Here is a 20,555-nt window from a genome sequence, read left to right on the forward strand (position 1 = left end):
AGAGATGTCCCATGGAAGTGAATGGTGACGTCATACTTCTAATTACACCAGCTCACTACTTCAGTTGATTCAGTTCATGCAGCGAGCAGGTAAACAGAGCAGAGAAGTCAGCACTCTCACGAGGGCTGCCTTCTCTTCAAACAGCTGATTGTCAGGAGAGATGGGAGTTGGACCACTGCCGATCTGACATTAATGACCTATCCTGAGAATAGGTCATCAATAGTAAAAAGCGGACAACCCCTTTAGGTATCACAGAATATTGTAAGTTTAGATGCTCAGGATGTAAGCACAGGGAGGCAGATTAAACAACCATGTAGCAGATAATCTGCTCTAACTCATAAACTGATTTTATTGCATTTTTTGGGGACTCAGTCCTTAAAAGTTTCAGAGGGTTTATGGTCATTGCTGCCATCTTCTAGACAACCAAATCCCCCAGTATCCTCAGGCTCTGGACAGGAACCTGTGCTAGAATCATGAGGTTTCTGTCCATGAGTGATTACGGTGCTGGTAGTTATGATTACTTCAGCTGCGCTCCTTTTCATGTGCTGAGGCGTTTTGCTGCCGATAACTCGAAATTTCTGTGGTCCTGAAAAGGATATCTTGGCTACAGAGGTCTGCTGTTCGGTTTTTCCTCTTGTTTGGATCATGTCTGCTGCACTATTATTTTGAGGGCCATCAAAATTTTTAGATGTTATGTCATTTTTTGTTTTATACCTTCTTGAATAGAGATTAAGGTTATCATGAAGACCTGTCATGTTAACTGGGGTCATCGGCAAGGTTGCTCTCTGAGGAGACCTTGAGATGGTACGCTTCACTAGAGTGTGGGTACCGTTGTCTATGGAGATTTTCAATGGCATATGGGGTTTTTCTACTTGTTTTACTGGTCCATTCAAGATTTCAGGTGGCATGGTCTTCAGTGTCTTAACAGGACTGCTGCTTCTTGGCCAGTTGAATTTTATGGTCTGTTCATTTGTCTCCCCATTGTACAATAGTATGAACTTATTCTGAGTATTCAGGGGCAAAATGCGTTGGCATTTTATACTTTTTCTGAAGATTTCAAAAGCCAAGTCTATAAAAGAAAATGCAGAGCATGTTCAGTAAAGAAGTTTTAACAAGTGAGTGTGTATACTAAAAAAATTCTTAGGTCTACAAACTGAATGTATAGCCTCTAAAGCTGCCCATACACATTCAATAGCTGTTGGCCAAACGATCGAGTAACACTTAAACTATTTATATATTCAATGTTATGGATGTAACTAACTTTATCATTACTGGCTTAATGCTGGCTATATCTGTATGAATCATGCTGTTTTTTTTTTGTATTGTTGTTTAAGAAATTCTTGATGAGGAACCTACCAAGAGTCTCATTGACAACACAGGGGATGACGTCTTTCAATACCTCACAGTTGGTGTGCAGGGCAGGGTTACAATTCATCTCCAGTAGCCACACCTAGAAGGCAAAATGGAGAAGCCTATTGAACTCTGACATAGTTAAAGAGAACTTTGCATCAGCTTATCTGAAAACAATATAATAAAAGAGGGAAATAGATCAATAGACTTAATTAGGTAGAAACACAATAATAGGATCACTACGATGTGTTGCATTATATTACCCGTGTCATTTAACATTGGGGTAGATTTACTTATCCTATATTTTGGCAGTGTAACCTTCAGGTCCTCTTATAAGGGCCAATGCTGGCCCCTCTGTGATGACAGACAAGTCAACCAGCACTCGATTTAAAGTGCGTTTCATATGGCCCGATGCAAAGTAAAAGGGGGACGAACAATCATTATTATGATTGCTCATCCTCTATTCACTTTGCATATTGTGTGCAGCACATCCCTATTAAAAGTTGATTGTAGGAATATTTATTCCCAATAATTGGCCCTATCCTACTTTACCACCCTGATCTCTACACTATCTAATCTGAAAAACTTTTTGGCACTTTTCACTCCCTCCTTAGTCCAAAAGTGCAAGTGCCTAGTGCAGACTTCCATGCTGGAGATCTGGCCACCTACTTCAAAGAGAAAATTTCCCTGCCTTTTAGTGTCATTGATCCCTTTCCTACCCATATCTCCTCTTGCTCAATCTCCACATTCAACCCAGTCACAGTAGAAGTAGTCTCCAGACCACTTTCTTTTTCTCGTCCTACCACAAGAACTACTGACCCTATTCCTTCACACCCCTTCCAGTCTCTCTTCCTGACTGTCACCACTCGCCTGACCAAAATCTTCTTTCAAACATTCTGTCATAGCCCCATTATTAAAAAAAAAACATTATCTCTACCCATCTTGCGCAGTCAACTACAGACCTGTCTCTAATCTCCCCTTCATCGCTAAACTCCTGGAGTGTCTGGTCTACACTCGCGTCATCTACTATCTCCCTCCTTGATCCATTACAATCAGTTTTTTCGCACCCTACATACTACTGAAACTGTCCTCACCAAAGTGACCAAAGAACTCCTGACAGCTAAATGCAAAATTGACTACTCTTTACTAATTCACCTTGATCTCTTTGCTGCATTCGACACTGTAAACCACCATCTACTCCTCACCATGTTCCAATTTATCGGCCTTAGGCTACATGCACACGACCGTATGTGTTTTGGGGTCCACATATTGCAGATCCGCAAAAAAAAAAAGGATGACGTCCGTATGGTCATCCGTATTTTTGCGGATCCATTGTAACAATACCTATCCTGAATAGGACATGTTCTATTTTTTTTTTTTGTGGGGCTACTGAACGGACATGCTGATGCAGACAGCACATTGGCTGCTGGTTTGAGCGTGTAAATGTCAGCATTTTTTGCGGACCCATTGAAATGAATGGGTCCGCATCCTACCCGCCAAAAAAAACTGAACGGACACGGAAACAAAATACGTTCGTGTGCATGTAGCCTTAGGGACACTGTTCTCTCTTGGCCCTCTTATTATCTCTCTGGTCGCTCTTTCAGTGTATCATTCACTAGCTCTACCTCCACTCCTCCCCTCTTGCTGTTGGGGTTCATCAGGGTTCAGTCCTTGGTCTTCTCTTTTCTCTCTACACAGCCCCTATTGGACAGACTATCAATGGATTTGGTTTTCAATACTATCTCTATGCTGACAACACCCAACTTTATACTTCCTTCCATGATATCCCCCCTGCTGTACTACAGAACACCAGTGACTGTCTGTCCGCTGTCTCTAACATTTTGTCCTCTCTCTATCTTATACTGAATCTTTCAAAACTGAACTACTGGTGTTTTCTCCTTCCACTAACTTACATAAACCTGATATCTCCCTCTCAGTGTTGAAACTCTCAGTGTCTCGGTTTTATGTTTGACACTGATCTTTCCTTTACCCCTATAGTCAGTCTCTCACCCGCTCATACCGCCTGCACCTCAAAAACATCTCTAGAATCCGTCCCTTTCTTACTGTGGAAACAACAAAACCTCCTTTTGTTGCCCTGAGCCATGCCTATCTTGATTACTGTAACTGATTACTAATTTGTCTCCCGCTCACCAGACAATACCCTCTCCAATCTATCCTGAATGCAGCAGCCAGACTCATCTATCTGTCTAACAGCTACTCCAATTCCTCTGCCGTGTGTCAGTCATTGCACTGGTTACCCATACAGTACAGAATTCAATTTAAACTGCTCATTTTGATTGACATTAAAGCACTTTAATGACACATATTTCTGGCAAATACACCTCCTTACAAGACCTTCCAGCTAAGCTATGCTCCCTTTTTGAATGAGTCTAAAAAAAAAAATCTGAATGAGATGTTGGATTAGAATGAAACTTTCTAGGTGTGAATGTAAGGATGATATCTGCAAGTGATCACAATCTTAGAGCGAAAGGATAATTTTATCGGGGAAAACTGTACAATAGAAAGAAGGCTCTAAGAACCTGTTGGGCCACCTCTATCCTGGATACAAGAAGAGATACAGTTGGTGATGGAGGCACACAGGTTCTGTATGGGATCCTGCAGCACATTTGCCCACAGTTGTTGCAGATGGACTTGCACATCCTGCACATTCATAGGTCGCCAAAGCTGGCATCCCAACTGGTCCCATAAATGCTGGATTGGCCCTGCCATGAGAAGTGACATGTGGCCGCAGGATGTCCAGTTCATATTGCTGAGCTGTTTGTATCCTTCCCTCATATAACTACTAGGGGTGACTGACCGTGGTATCCGATGCCTCCCCAGATCATCACACCAGCGGTGTGTCTTTCAGGATATGACAGCAATGTAGCACGCACACAGTGATAGTGTAGCCCTAAAACTCCCCAGACCCACTATCCCTGCCTACTTGCATGTTCACCCTACACATTGACCGCACAACTAGTTAACGTCCCTATATACTGTACGTATGTGAGCGACACACAAACAGGGAATAAACAAACAGACACAATAAGAGTAGTCGTATGGTACCAGGGTCAAAAGTCAGTCGGTCAACAAAGAGCCAAGAACACCAGAAGCGAATGAGAGAGCCAGACGCGCCAGACATCAAAAACCAGAAGAGCAATACAAGACCAAATCGTTAAAAGCCAGAAAACATAGTCACAATACCAGAGCTAGAAGTCACAGAAGTCAATGCAATACCAAATAACAGCATGGGGAGCCAGAAGAACAGAAATTGACTGGCACCTGCACCCACAAGAGCCAGGCTTATATAGAGGCGTGGGAATGATCTCCAGCTGGCTTCTCTATACGTCGGGCGGAGCTGTGAGCTGAATGAGCTGACGTCGTAATGCACTGACGTGCTTCTTCATTGCCTCAGGCCGAGAGTGCTGCATCACCATGTTTTTTTCCCTGGCCAGACCGGCCAGGGAAAGGCAGGATTGAAGTGCTCACCTTGAGGCCTTCATATGCAAACCCAACCACTGTTGGATTCTAATGAATCCTGGATTCGTCAATGACAATATAGTTTTAGCCTGCTACATTCATTTCAGTAAAATTTGACATTATTTATTCATTTACATCTCTGCTCTGGTCCTAATCAATGATCCACCACTTTCTTTGTGTGCATAGTCATGCAGAATTTGCTGTCAAACACTGAGTTGGACCATTCAGGCGACTCCTAAACATAGAAAGAGCAGAGATTTAAATAAAAAGTATATAAAACTTAAAAGTATTTATTTGTTTCATGTGCATTTATGTATTTAAAGGTGACAAATAAGAAAGGGTGGGGAAGTATAAATAGACAGTCTTGAAAATGGGAGAATAATCCCGAAACAGCAAGAGCGAAACTTGAGTTGGGCGTGTTCACAAGGGAGATTTGTGATTTTTATTGATGTACTCTGTTTTACCCTGTGAGTGTAAGAAATATTGCGCGTTAAAGCAACTATTGTTGCAGTGTTTCAGCTGCTTGTCCCTCTGATTGCCCCTCTCCAGAAGTGAAAAGGTAAGAAGAGGTAGAGTAACCTATAGCAACAGTATGTGGAGATTAACATCTTACATACAAGAATTTTATATCTACTTGAGTCTGTTCCATGGGCACCAGCAAGTGAGACTATGCTCATTTAGGCCTCTTTGTTCCCATTGTTGTGTTTGCAGCAGTGCATGTCCTGTTTATTTTACTTAATAAATGTAGTAGAAAGCATGTGTACTAGTTGTTTGGGGCAAAATTCTCCAGAGGTTTTGGGCATTTTGATTAGTATATCTCCCACACTGACCTGAAAGCCAGCACATTACTGAGCACTGATCTCAAATTTGGTCCCTATGGACCTTACTCATAGACTTATAGGGGCATACATAAAGTATTGCAGAGGTAGCAGTCATATCGAGTCCTACTGCCCAAAAGTACATGGTAGGTAGAGGCCCTGTTATGGATTTTGCACTGTGGCCCAGGCCTTCTGTCTATTCAGATTCATTTTTACTGAAAGCTCATGGGCTAACATGACAAGATCACTGCACCTGAAGTGAGTGTCTTAGGACTCAAAATGTATTTTCAACTTAGGTATAAAATAGGCAATGCTAGTAAATCCATGTCGTATGTAAGACTTCAAAACCCATTATGCTTATGGTGGCCTTGGAAACTTTGACCATGTGACTATTTGATTAGTGTACTCTTTATACTGTAATTATATACGGTAATTCAGACATTCTAAATGACAGATGCGAAGCAGGAATGCAGACATAGAAGGAGATTTAATATACCTCTACACCAGTTTTCTGGTAAAGAAAGGTTGCACATTTTGCAACAAAATTTGTGACTTTTTAGATTTTTACAACATTTTTGCCACTTTTCTAAAAAGTAGACAGGGCATGGTGGGAGGAGGCAGGCTGCAGATGCATTTAACATGTGTGGCAGACAACAGTCACACTATCACGGATGTAGTAGTGGAGAAAACCAAAAGACAACAATAAGAAAAGGGAAAGACACTAGGCCTCACCGCTAGGGAAGGAAAAGGGTCACCATTTATAAAACCCTGCTCCTGGCGCTAACTCCTATCCCTATGGGCACCTCTCGATGCTAGAGTTACCCATACACAGGAACCTAGAAAACCCTGGTGACCCTCGGATGCCCTAAAGGTAATGATAGGGCAGAGAAAACCCGTTCCTTCCCTGGTGAAGGAACCAGCATCTCGCTGACGCCTAGTAAACAACCAGGGGGGAAATACAAAACACAACAAGCGGAACACTTAACTTCTGAGGATGATGGATGAACATAACTTCAACAAGAACATCACTCCAGCTCTTCCAAAACCAAATGAAGTTATCCAGAGCAAGGAGTGCTGGGTAAAGCCAGACTAAATAGAGGAAGGTAAAGGTCACATGATCCACACCTGAACAGGAGGTGTGGACATACCAGCAACACACAAAGTGAAACCAAAAGAGGCTGTCAGATCACTCATGTGCAGCCAGTCTTTCAGACCTTCTAACACCTGTCACATGTGTGACACACACATTACACCAGAAATCAACTGTAGCTCCTGGATGGTATAGATTTCATTTTGGTGCATCTTACACCAGCACAGGGCAAATTAAGACCAGCATACGTAACGCTGGTCTTAATAAATCTCGACAAACTCCATGTTGTTTCCACAATTGACATTCCTCACCTAATCACAAGATAGGTCATAGCAGTCATACCACCTGAATAGAGTGTTGGTCCACCATGTGCCCCATTCAATGTCTAATGTGGCTAAGGGATACAGTCAAGTACCATCAATCCCATACACTTTTAATGGAGTGGCACTGCACATGCTTAACCGTTGCCCAATTCAAACTTCTCCTCACTGTAGTCATGCAGAGAGGAGTAATGGGAGGTGCGGAACCCCTATTCTAGTGATTGGCAGGCAGTCCGTCCCCAGTGATGAGACATTCATCATTTAAGCGATAAATGTTGATTGTGGGACCACCCCTTTGATGTAATTTTTAATTCCATGGAATATAACCAGCCGATCAGGGCAAATATCATAAGTAGAGTTGAGCGAACACCTGGATGTTCGGGTTCGAGAAGTTCGGCCGAACATCCCGGAAATGTTCGGGTTCGGGATCTGAACCCGATCCGAACTTCGTCCCGAACCCGAACCCCATTGAAGTCAATGGGGACCCGAACTTTTCGGCACTAAAACGGCTGTAAAACAGCCCAGGAAAGGGCTAGAGGGCTGCAAAAGGCAGCAACATGTAGGTAAATCCCCTGCAAACAAATGTGGATAGGGAAATTAATTAAAATAAAAATTAAATAAATAAAAATTAACCAAAATCAATTGGAGAGAGGTTCCATAGCAGAGAATCTGGCTTCCCGTCACCCACCACTGGAACAGTCCATTCTCAGATATTTAGGCCCCGGCACCCAGGCAGAGGAGAGAGGTCCCGTAACAGAGAATCTGTCTTCATGTCAGCAGAGAATTAGTCTGCATGTCATAGCAGAGAATGAGGCTTCACGTCAGCCACCACTGCAACAGTCCATTGGCATATATTTAGGCCTAGCACACAGGCAGAGCAGAGAGGTCCCGTAACAGACGATCTGGCTTCATGTCAGCAGAGAATCAGTCTGCATGTCATAGCAGAGAATCAGGCTTCACGTCAGCCACCACTGCAACAGTCCATTGTCATAAATTTAGGCCCAGCACCCAGGCAGAGGAGAGAGGTCCCGTAACAGACAATCTGGCTTCATGTCAGCAGAGAATTAGTCTGCATGTCATAGCAGAGAATCAGGCTTCATGTCAGCCACCACTGCAACAGTCCATTGGCATATATTTAGGCCTAGCACACAGGCAGAGGAGAGGTTCATTCAACTTTGGGTAGCATCGCAATATAATGGTAAAATGAAAATAAAAATAGGATTGAATGAGGAAGTGCCCTGGAGTCCAATAATATATGGTTATGGGGAGGTAGTTAATGTCTAATCTGGACAAGGGACGGACAGGTCCTGTGGGATCCATGCCTGGTTCATTTTTATGAACGTCAGCTTGTCCACATTAGCTGTAGACAGGCGGCTGCGTTTGTCTGTAATGACGCCCCCTGCCGTGCTGAATACACGTTCAGACAAAACGCTGGCTGCCGGGCAGGCCAGCACCTCCAAGGCATAAAAGGCTAGCTCTGGCCACGTGGACAATTTAGAGACCCAGAAGTTGAATGGGGCCGAACCATCAGTCAGTACGTGGAGGGGTGTGCACACGTACTGTTCCACCATGTTAGTGAAATGTTGCCTCCTGCTAACACGTTGCGTATCAGGTGGTGGTGCAGTTAGCTGTGGCGTGTTGACAAAAGTTTTCCACATCTCTGCCATGCTAACCCTGCCCTCAGAGGAGCTGGCCGTGACACAGCTGCCTTGGCGACCTCTTGCTCCTCCTCTGCCTTGGCCTTGGGCTTCCACTTGTTCCCCTGTGACATTTGGGAATGCTCTCAGTAGCGCGTCTACCAACGTGCGCTTGTACTCGCGCATCTTCCTATCACGCTCCAGTGCAGGAAGTAAGGTGGGCACATTGTCTTTGTAGCGTGGATCCAGCAGGGTGGCAACCCAGTAGTCCGCACAGGTTAAAATGTGGGCAACTCTGCTGTCGTTGCGCAGGCACTGCAGCATGTAGTCGCTCATGTGTGCCAGGCTGCCCAGGGGTAAGGACAAGCTGTCCTCTGTGGGAGGCGTATCGTCATCGTCCTGCCTTTCCCCCCAGCCACGCACCAGTGATGGACCCGAGCTGCGTTGGGTGCCACCCCGCTGTGACCATGCTTCATCCTCATCCTCCTCCACCTCCTCCTCATCCTCGTCCTCCTCGTCCTCCAGTAGTGGGCCCTGGCTGGCCACATTTGTACCTGGCCTCTGCTGTTGCAAAAAACCTCCCTCTGAGTCACTTCGAAGAGACTGGCCTGAAAGTGCTAAAAATGACCCCTCTTCCTCATCCTCCTCCTCCTCCTCCTGGGCCACCTCCTGTTCCATCATCGCCCTAAGTGTTTTCTCAAGGAGACATAGAAGTGGTATTGTAACGCTGATAACGGTGTCATCGCCACTGGCCATGTTGGTGGAGTACTCGAAACAGCGCAACAGGGCACACAGGTCTCGCATGGAGGCCCAGTCATTGGTGGTGAAGTGGTGCTGTTCTGTAGTGCGACTGACCCGTGCGTGCTGCAGCTGAAACTCCACTATGGCCTGCTGCTGCTCGCACAGTCTGTCCAGCATGTGCAAGGTGGAGTTCCACCTGGTGGGCACGTCGCATATGAGGCGGTGAGCGGGAAGGCCGAAGTTACGCTGTAGCGCAGACAGGCGAGCAGCGGCAGGATGTGAACGCCGGAAGCGCGAACAGACGGCCCGCACTTTATGCAGCAGCTCTGACATGTCGGGGTAGTTGTGAATGAACTTCTGCACCACCAAATTCAGCACATGCGCCAAGCAAGGGATGTGCGTCAAATTGGCTAGTCCCAGAGCTGCAACGAGATTTCGCCCATTATCACACACCACCAGGCCGGGCTTGAGGCTCACCGGCAGCAACCACTCGTCGGTCTGTTGTTCAATACCCCGCCACAACTCCTGTGCGGTGTGGGGCCTGTCCCCCAAACATATGAGTTTCAGAATGGCCTGCTGACGTTTACCCCGGGCTGTGCTGAAGTTGGTGGTGAAGGTGTGTGGCTGACTGGATGAGCAGGTGGAAGAAGAGGAGGAGGAAGCCGAGAAGGAGGAGGTGGCAACAGGAGGCAAAGAATGTTGCCCTGCGATCCTTGGCGGCGGCAGGACGTGCGCCAAACAGCTCTCCGCCTGGGGCCCAGCTGCCACTACATTTACCCAGTGTGCAGTTAGGGAGATATAGCGTCCCTGGCCGTGCTTACTGGTCCACGTATCTGTGGTTAGGTGGACCTTGCTACAGATGGCGTTGCGCAGTGCACACTTGATTTTATCGGATACTTGGTTGTGCAGGGAAGGCACGGCTCTCTTGGAGAAGTAGTGCCGGCTGGGAACAACATACTGTGGGACAGCAAGCGACATGAGCTGTTTGAAGCTGTCTGTGTCCACCAGCCTAAATGACAGCATTTCATAGGCCAGTAGTTTAGAAATGCTGGCATTCAGGGCCAGGGATCGAGGGTGGCTAGGTGGGAATTTACGCTTTCTATCAAATGTTTGTGAGATGGAGAGCTGAACGCTGGCGTGTGACATGGTTGAGACGCTTGGTGACGGAGGTGGTGGTGGTGGTGTTGGTGGTACATCCCCTGTTTGCTGGGCGGCAGGTGCCAACGTTCCTCCAGAGGCGGAGGAAGAGGCCGAGGCGGCAGCAGCAGAATAGGCCGAGGCGGCAGCAGCAGAAGAGGTAGCAGGGGGAGCCTGAGTGACTTCCTTGGTTTTAAGGTGTTTACTCCACTGCAGTTCATGCTTTGCATGCAGGTGCCTGGTCATGCAGGTTGTGCTCAGGTTCAGAACGTTAATGCCTCGCTTCAGGCTCTGATGGCACAGCGTGCAAACCACTCGGGTCTTGTCGTCAGCACATTGTTTGAAGAAGTGCCATGCCAGGGAACTCCTTGAAGCTGCCTTTGGGGTGCTCGGTCCCAGATGGCGGCGGTCAGTAGCAGGCGGAGTCTCTTGGCGGCGGGTGTTCTGCTTTTGCCCACTGCTCCCTCTTTTGCTACGCTGTTGGCTCGGTCTCACCACTGCCTCTTCCTCCGAACTGTGAAAGTCAGTGGCACGACCTTCATTCCATGTGGGCTCTAGGACCTCATCGTCCCCTGCATCGTCTTCCACCCAGTCTTGATCCCTGACCTCCTGTTCAGTCTGCACACTGCAGAAAGACGCAGCAGTTGGCACCTGTGTTTCGTCATCATCAGAGACATGCTGAGGTGGTATTCCCATGTCCTCATCATCAGGAAACATAAGTGGTTGTGCGTCAGTGCATTCTATGTCTTTCACCGCTGGGGAAGGGCTAGGTGGATGCCCTTGGGAAACCCTGCCAGCGGAGTCTTCAAACAGCATAAGAGACTGCTGCATAACTTGAGGCTGAGACAGTTTCCCTGGTATGCATGGGGGTGATGTGACAGACTGATGGGGTTGGTTTTCAGGCGCCATCTGTGCGCTTTCTGCAGAAGACTGGGTGGGAGATAATGTGAACGTGCTGGATCCACTGTCGGCCACCCAATTGACTAATGCCTGTACCTGCTCAGGCCTTACCATCCTTAGAACGGCATTGGGCCCCACCATATATCGCTGTAAATTCTGGCGGCTACTGGGACCTGAGGTAGTTGGTACACTAGGACGTGTGGATGTGGCAGAACGGCCACGTCCTCTCCCAGCACCAGAGGGTCCACTAACACCACCACGACCATGTCCACGTCCGCGTCCCTTACTAGATGTTTTTCTCATTGTTATGGTTCACCACAACAACAAATATATTATTTGGCCCAATGTATTGTATTCAAATTCAGCGGGATATAAATTTGAGGCCTAGTATTTAGGCGCTGGGTGACCGGTATGGATTTAGTGACAGAATTAGACTTGGAAATGCACAGAAGCGTGTGTGTGAAGTTATTCTGAATGACCCTATGTGCACCTTCAATATTATATACCCTTTTAGGGATAGATTTCAAATAGCTCTGATATAGCAGAAACCACTAAATTATGAAATTGCTAAATTGGGAATTGTACTTCAACCCAGAACAAAAAATGTGCTTTGACGGACACTAAATATCTTGCCCAGCAACAACAGTACAGCGGTGGGTAACGAGAGATTTAGAGGGATTTAAATTTGAGGCCTAGTATTTAGGCGCTGGGTGACAGGTATGGGTTTAGTGACAGAATTAGACTTGGAAATACACAGTAGCGGGTGTGTGTGAAGTTATTCTGAATGACCCAATGTGCACCTTCAATATTATATACCCTTTTTGGGATAGATTTCAAATAGCTCTGATATAGCAGGAACCACTAAATTATGAAATTGCTAAATTGGGAATTGTACTTCAACCCAGAACAAAAAATGTGCTTTGACGGACACTAAATATCTTGCCCAGCAACAACAGTACAGCGGTGGGTAACGAGAGATTTAGAGGGATTTAAATTTGAGGCCTAGTATTTAGGCGCTGGGTCACCGGTATGGATTTAGTGACAGAATTAGACTTGGAAATGCACAGAAGCGTGTGTGTGAAGTTATTCTGAATGACCCTATGTGCACCTTCAATATTATATACCCTTTTAGGGATAGATTTCAAATAGCTCTGATATAGCAGAAACCACTAAATTATGAAATTGCTAAATTGGGAATTGTACTTCAACCCAGAACAAAAAATGTGCTTTGACGGACACTAAATATCTTGCCCAGCAACAACAGTACAGCGGTGGGTAACGAGAGATTTAGAGGGATTTAAATTTGAGGCCTAGTATTTAGGCGCTGGGTGACAGGTATGGGTTTAGTGACAGAATTAGACTTGGAAATACACAGTAGCGGGTGTGTGTGAAGTTATTCTGAATGACCCAATGTGCACCTTCAATATTATATACCCTTTTTGGGATAGATTTCAAATAGCTCTGATATAGCAGGAACCACTAAATTATGAAATTGCTAAATTGGGAATTGTACTTCAACCCAGAACAAAAAATGTGCTTTGACGGACACTAAATATCTTGCCCAGCAACAACAGTACAGCGGTGGGTAACGAGAGATTTAGAGGGATTTAAATTTGAGGCCTAGTATTTAGGCGCTGGGTCACCGGTATGGATTTAGTGACAGAATTAGACTTGGAAATGCACAGAAGCGTGTGTGTGAAGTTATTCTGAATGACCCTATGTGCACCTTCAATATTATATACCCTTTTAGGGATAGATTTCAAATAGCTCTGATATAGCAGAAACCACTAAATTATGAAATTGCTAAATTGGGAATTGTACTTCAACCCAGAACAAAAAATGTGCTTTGACGGACACTAAATATCTTGCCCAGCAACAACAGTACAGCGGTGGGTAACGAGAGATTTAGAGGGATTTAAATTTGAGGCCTAGTATTTAGGCGCTGGGTCACCGGTATGGATTTAGTGACAGAATTAGACTTGGAAATGCACAGAAGCGTGTGTGTGAAGTTATTCTGAATGACCCTATGTGCACCTTCAATATTATATACCCTTTTAGGGATAGATTTCAAATAGCTCTGATATAGCAGAAACCACTAAATTATGAAATTGCTAAATTGGGAATTGTACTTCAACCCAGAACAAAAAATGTGCTTTGACGGACACTAAATATCTTGCCCAGCAACAACAGTACAGCGGTGGGTAACGAGAGATTTAGAGGGATTTAAATTTGAGGCCTAGTATTTAGGCGCTGGGTGACAGGTATGGGTTTAGTGACAGAATTAGACTTGGAAATACACAGTAGCGGGTGTGTGTGAAGTTATTCTGAATGACCCAATGTGCACCTTCAATATTATATACCCTTTTTGGGATAGATTTCAAATAGCTCTGATATAGCAGGAACCACTAAATTATGAAATTGCTAAATTGGGAATTGTATTTCAACCCAGAACAAGAAATGTGCTTGAACGGACACTAAATAACTCGCCCAGCTACAGCACTAGGGACAGATTTAGCTGGATATAAATTTGAGGCCTAGTATTTAGGCGCTGGGTGACCGGTATGGATTTAGTGACAGAATTAGACTGGGATATGGCCAAAAAATGAACAGACTATTGCTGGTTAAATGCACTTGGTGTGACAGCTTCACCCTGATGTAGGCTTTAGCCAAAAAACAACCACACCATTGAGGGTTAAATGCACTTGGTGACAGGCGCAGCTTGCCCCTGATTTTGTATATGGCCAAAAAATGAACAGACTATTGCTGGTTAAATGCACTTGGTGTGACAGCTTCACCCTGATGTAGGCTTTAGCCAAAAAACAACCACACCATTGAGGGTTAAATGCACTTGGTGACAGGCGCAGCTTGCCCCTGATTTTGTATATGGCCAAAAAATGAACAGACTATTGCTGGTTAAATGCACTTGGTGTGACAGCTTCACCCTGATGTAGGCTTTAGCCAAAAAACAACCACACCATTGAGGGTTAAATGCACTTGGTGACAGGCGCAGCTTGCCCCTGATTTTGTATATGGCCAAAAAATGAACAGACTATTGCTGGTTAAATGCACTTGGTGTGACAGCTTCACCCTGATGTAGGCTTTAGCCAAAAAACAACCACACCATTGAGGGTTAAATGCACTTGGTCGCAGCTTGTGCTGGCGCACCACAAGACACAAAATGGCCGCCGATCACCCCAGAAAAATGAGACTGACAAACGGTCTGTGCAGCCTAAAAACAGTGAGCAATTGAGGATCAGCAGCTCAATGATCCACAGCTGCAGATCGATCAGTTAATCAAGTCCTTTGGAGGAGTTAATCTGCCTAATCTCGCCCTACTGTCGCAGCCGCAACCTCTCCCTACGCTAATCAGAGCAGAGTGACGGGCGGCGCTATGTGACTCCAGCTTAAATAGAGGCTGGGTCACATGGTGCTCTGGCCAATCACAGCCATGCCAATAGTAGGCATGGCTGTGATGGCCTCTTGGGGCAAGTAGTATGACGCTTGTTGATTGGCTGCTTTGCAGCCTTTCAAAAAGCGCCAAGAAAGCGTCACAAAAGCGCGAAGAAAGCGACGAACACCGAACCCGAACCCGGACTTTTACGAAAATGTCCGGGTTCGGGTCCGTGTCACGGACACCCCAAAATTCGGTACGAACCCGAACTATACAGTTCGAGTTCGCTCATCCCTAATCATAAGCATGCATTTAATACCTTAAAGTCATCATCGATCAGGAAGTCACAGCCAATAAGGTCAAAGAATCCCCGGCGACACTCCAGCTTTGATTTCACACTCAGGAAGCAGTGGATCATTATCTGCTGCATCCTTTTCTGTCAGAGACAGGAAGAAAATTACGTAAGACAAAAACAATCGCAGACTTCCCTGCAGAATAGTGTTTCCTATATCTACTGTTAGCCATGAAGGTGGCAGGCTCTTCTTCAGGAAGCCATCTAGCAGGGTCCACAAGCCATCATGAGTGAATTATGTCTAATAAATGCAGCACGTCATGCTCTAGAAAAACATTTCTGAATAAAATATTCCCTGATATCTGAGGTTGCATTGTTCAATGATATGCAATGATGAGGGGTCCTGGGAAGGATTTGAGATATTGAAAAAATGCAGTAATCTATAGGTTAGGTTTATCATTAAAAATAAGATCTATGGTCAGTACTCTCTGTTGTCTCACCGTAAAGGTATTCAGCACCCAGTTTTGAGGTAGACCTTTGCTTTCTGCAAACTTCTCATTGACATAAGTGTTGAATCTTTCCATTGTCCATACAGTTTCTTCTTTTAGTTCATTGTAAAGAGGGTTCTTCTTCTGCATGTACTAGAAGCCAAAGAAAAATGATATAGTATTACACATTGCTCAAGCCTTCTAAAGGGGTTATCCATGTTTCTTTTTAGAAGCTTTCAACCAAACCTGATTTTTACGTGAAAATGAGGTAGCAATGCCTGTACAAAAATATAGTATTTTTACCAGTAGGTGACATTATACAGTTGAGTACTACACATAGCGGAAAGAAAGTGATCTGTACCCAACAACAATCCATGCGGTTAGTCATGGTATTACAGGTGAAATATACAACTCGTCAATAGCTCCATGTAACATATTACTGTAATTGCTTTCATGATGAATAAACTAGAAAAAAAAATCACCCAATATGATCAACAAGTTGACTTTATTGTATGGAGCTGCAAGATGGCTACTGCAACATTTAAAGGTGAAACCTCTTTTTACCGAACATCAACAAAGTGAAGAAAATGTCAGTAACTTAATTTATTGTTTGAAACATACTCGGCTGAAATCCCATATGTAATGTCTGCATGAATTCTACTCAATTCTATTCAATTGGCATATTTTAGTAATGGCGGTATAGGGTTTGCCCATACATTAATAGTGACAGTGCAGGGTAATGCAGCTTTGCCCATTCTAGTGAATGAGCAAGGCAGCAATACACAGCATGACACAATACAAAGAGTGACAGGACCGATGTAATGAAGAGGCTGCAGCACTTGCCTGAGCACAGCAGCATCTCAAACAGCTTCATCTCGGAGACTAAAAGCTGCCAGGAAAAGTAACTGAACTGAGAGAATATCCCTGAGGGAAAGAAATCCTGAAATCCATACAGATTGTAGAGAACCAAGGCTGTGCATGGAAAATCAGTAAGGTACTGCACGTTTATGGCAATACGACTTGTTGCTGCTTATACACAGCTATACTGCTACTATTGCTGCTATTTGTACTACTACAACTACTCCCATCATCAATTCCATAAAAGAGAGACTTTATTAAATGTAACCAACAGGCCTGGTCATTGACTCCACCAACTATCCACTGGCCCCTACATCTGCTCTCCTGTCTTGCACCCATCTACCTACCATCAAGGGAACTCCACCCAACACCAGGAGCCCCAGAAAGCCCAGGTTGTGCCCCGAGGGAAGAAAAAGTGCAACCTCCACTCACTGCATGGCCTTAGGGATCACTGAAGTGAGGACAGCCACTGTGAACCACTACCACTCCTATAAGGGCCACAACGACCGTTCCCCTCCTCCCGGCTCTACCCCTGCAGGCTTGCTGCACAAGCGACCCCCCAAATTGAATTAATTATATCTCCATACTGGAGTAAAAAGGAAAGAAATGGGAAAAAGAAAACAACCTCCATTCTGGAATCTATCTTGCATGTAAAATTATGATAATTAACTAACTAATATAGTCTATATTTCTTCCTCTCTGAGATATATTTCTGTTTATATCACTTATAAAATGCTCTGTCAGGGGTTATAGCCACTGCTCCAATCCAGCAGCATTAGCCGCTCTTGCACACTGTATAAAAAAAAACACGGATCTCTTTGGTGTTTGGAATTGTGGCAGTGCACATAGTTACGCATGTGTAGTAGCTCCTGTCCCCAGGCCACCTTGTATCTGCAGTGTTAGAGATGAACAGCTGCAGGCCCATGGCAGTAGCCTTGGAGCTGTTAGACACAAGTAGGGCATCATGGCAGGAACAGAAGTAAGGGAGGAGAGGTTGGTAAAACATGGGGCAGATCCTAGCCACCACACTTACCATAACTAGCTAATTTTCATGATCGGGAAAAGGTCCAGAAGCTGCTAATGAAAATCATTTACTAGCAGCCTCAGGAGCACACACTCACAGGCAAGCGGTGGCATGATTAGATCATTCTAGCACTGCCTGTGCCATCAATTAAGTAAAAAGTCACCGTCCTCTGACTGAGCCAAAAATTCAGGGCTAGGGATCTGCGCTAGACCTGAACTTGAGACAACCCATTTATATATGCATTATATGAGTGTAACAATGAAAGCTCTGCTTTGTAAACATGGTCAGTCTGCCAACTCCTGCTCATATGGGAACATATGCTCCAACTGTACAGATTTATTTTCCATAACTTCCTTCTAAGTTGCCTCGTTCCTCAGTTGAACTGGCAGTCCTTAATTTATTAATATGTTGTTAGTAACACCTGCATGGCTAAAGGCTACAGATAACATTCCCTTGAACTTCGAAAGGCCATATCACATGCTGCAGTGCAAGATATAGCGGGAACCTAAACAGGACACAGCTGCTGTCACTGCTTCTACTGCTTCTACCACGCTTGTTTCTCATTGATGGTGCATCTTTTATGCACCACTGAAATTATCGTTTGTCAGCAGCACATCTCCCTGCAGCCAACAAATGCAAACTATATTAAATGTTTGTCTTCATGCTAATGATAGAGCTGCAGGTAAATGGCTCAGAAAGACACCAGTATATTTAAATGGCACGGAATGTAGAATTTGGTGGCATAGTTACAAAGGTAGCACTGGGACTTATGAGCTTCAAGTTACGCCTCTAGACATGTGACCTATAGGCTATCTTACTATGTAACCAGGGGTGCATCTAGTCTTTCTACTGCCTGAGGCGAAAAATAATTTAAACAGAGCCCACCCCCCATGCCAATTTCTTAACCTAACCCCTTCCCTCCAACCCTACTGTTAAAGACATACTTGGAAAACATTACATACAGGGTAATACCGCGCCACATACTATGCCCACTATGCTTCCCAATACTATACTGCAGAAAAAGATAATCCCCTTTCTGTTGCCCACCTCTTGCCCCTACCTTATGCAGCCTGAGGCAATTGCCTCACCTCGCCGCATTGGTGGTGCACCCCTGTATGTAACTGTCAGCAGAACCACCACAATGCTGGTCTTTCTGGTTACAGGAGATCAGCAGAATTATGATCTTAACCTTTTGAGATCAATACAGATTTTTTTTTTTCCGCTGACCTATGACATGCCCTGCATTGCAGAAGGTTGTGCCCAATTTATCACAAGAAGCACTCCTCTTCATACATTAGGTGCATCCTCTGGCAGTTTGTGCGCCGATGATAAAATCTACAGCAGCTCTAAGCTCAGTCTTCTTTTCGGATAAATTTGGCATTGCCCCCTCCTTCACCATGCTCCCTTTTCAGGAAAGTGTCGAGAACACAGTAAAAATGCCACTTGCACTTAAGCGCAATGGCGTTTAGGCACACTTTGGCGCAAAGTTGCGAGCACAAGATTTGTGACTTTTTTACGCCGTCTTATCACTCAAGACAAGTAAAGCAAAGTGTAACGGTCAGCAGTCACATCATCAATAAATACAAGAGAACCAGTTCCATTGGCAGCCATACATGCCCACGCCATGACACTACCACCACCATGCTTCACTGATGAGGTGATATGCTTAGGATCATGAGCAGTTCCTTTCCTTCTCAATACTCTTCCGATTGCTCTGGTACAAGTTGATCTTGGTCTCATCTGTCCATAGGATGTCCATAGGATAGTAGAAAGAGTGAAGTGCTCATGCCGCTCTACAGAGCACTAGTGAGACCTCATTTGGAGTATTGTGCTCAGTACTGGAGACCATATCTCCAGAAGGATATTGATACTTTGGAGAGAGTTCAGAGAAGAGCTACTAAACTGGTACATGGATTGCAGGATAAAACTTACCAGGAAAGATTAAAGGACCTTAACATGTATAGCTTGGAAGAAAGATGAGACAGAGGGGATATGATAGAAACTTTTAAATACATAAAGGGAATCAACAAGGTAAAAGAGGAGAGAATATTTAAAAGAAGAAAAACGGCTACAAGAGGACATAGTTTTAAATTTATCACAAGAAGCACTCCTCTTCATACATTAGGTGCATCCTCTGGCAGTTTGTGCGCCGATGATAAAATCTACAGCAGCTCTAAGCTCAGTCTTCTTTTAGGATAAATTTGGCATTGCCCCCTCCCTCACCATGCTCCCTTTTCAGGAAAGTGTCGAGAACACAATAAAAATGCCACTTGCACTTAAGCGCAATGGCGTTTAGGCACACTTAGGCGCAAAGTTGCAAGCACAAGATTTGTGACTTTTTTACGCCGTCTTATCACTCAAGACAAGTAAAGCAAAGTGTAACGGATCTCCTAGCACCCCGACTGGGTACCTCCGTTGATGGATGCTCCTAGTGCTTCCCGAGGGCTCCAAGCACTGCCGACCCCACGAGCCGCTGTAGCTTGGTTGGGATCTCGTCGTCTTCTACCCACCCTGGACCTACGACAAGGTTACCAGGTTCCAGTGGGTGACCCTCTCTTCCTTCAGAGAGCGATGCAGGAACAAGCTCTTACAAGCCATAGGGATTATACTCTGGAGAGTATAATGATTATAGCAATCCCCAGAGTGTAGTTCTCCAATCCCCCAAACATGAGCCCAGACTTCATGAAGGATAGAACAGGACCCTTTAATGGGGCAACATGTTAGCCTTTTATGCAGGTCTTCCAGCAAGGGACACTCCCATGGGGGACCTTGTGGAAGATTGAGATAGTTTCTTTCATAAACCAATCACATGAAGTTACAGGCAGAAAACACACACATGTGATGCAATTAATCAACACAATGGGATAACGTAATCACTCAGGCAGAAATTACCCATTTTTCCCTTTGTAGAATAATGAGCCGGGGGGTGGGGGTCTCCATAATTCTGGGTCCATAGGAAGAAGGCTAGACCACCAGCAGCCCCAGTGACAGTTCAGTCCGTCACACAAAGGAGCTTAATATTTTATGGG

The 20,555-nt window shown here is 44.9% G+C and overlaps 1 protein-coding gene across 1 annotated transcript in view; it reads right to left on the reverse strand.

The window, feature by feature from the left end:
* Nucleotides 1-234: 234 nt before the first annotated feature.
* TTLL10 (tubulin tyrosine ligase like 10) overlaps nucleotides 235-20,555 on the reverse strand; it is a 114,192-nt gene continuing 93,871 nt past the window's right edge. Inside the window, exons 8-11 of the mRNA XM_044277540.1 lie at nucleotides 15,657-15,797; nucleotides 15,184-15,300; nucleotides 1,357-1,450; nucleotides 235-1,069 (exon numbers count right to left, since the gene is read on the reverse strand). Coding sequence (XP_044133475.1) covers nucleotides 369-1,069; nucleotides 1,357-1,450; nucleotides 15,184-15,300; nucleotides 15,657-15,797 — 1,053 coding nt within the window. The 3' untranslated portion in view covers nucleotides 235-368. The remainder of the gene's footprint in view (nucleotides 1,070-1,356; nucleotides 1,451-15,183; nucleotides 15,301-15,656; nucleotides 15,798-20,555) is intronic.

Source organism: Bufo gargarizans, chromosome 2, assembly GCF_014858855.1.
Source record: "Bufo gargarizans isolate SCDJY-AF-19 chromosome 2, ASM1485885v1, whole genome shotgun sequence".
Classification (NCBI taxonomy): Eukaryota; Metazoa; Chordata; class Amphibia; order Anura; family Bufonidae; genus Bufo; species Bufo gargarizans.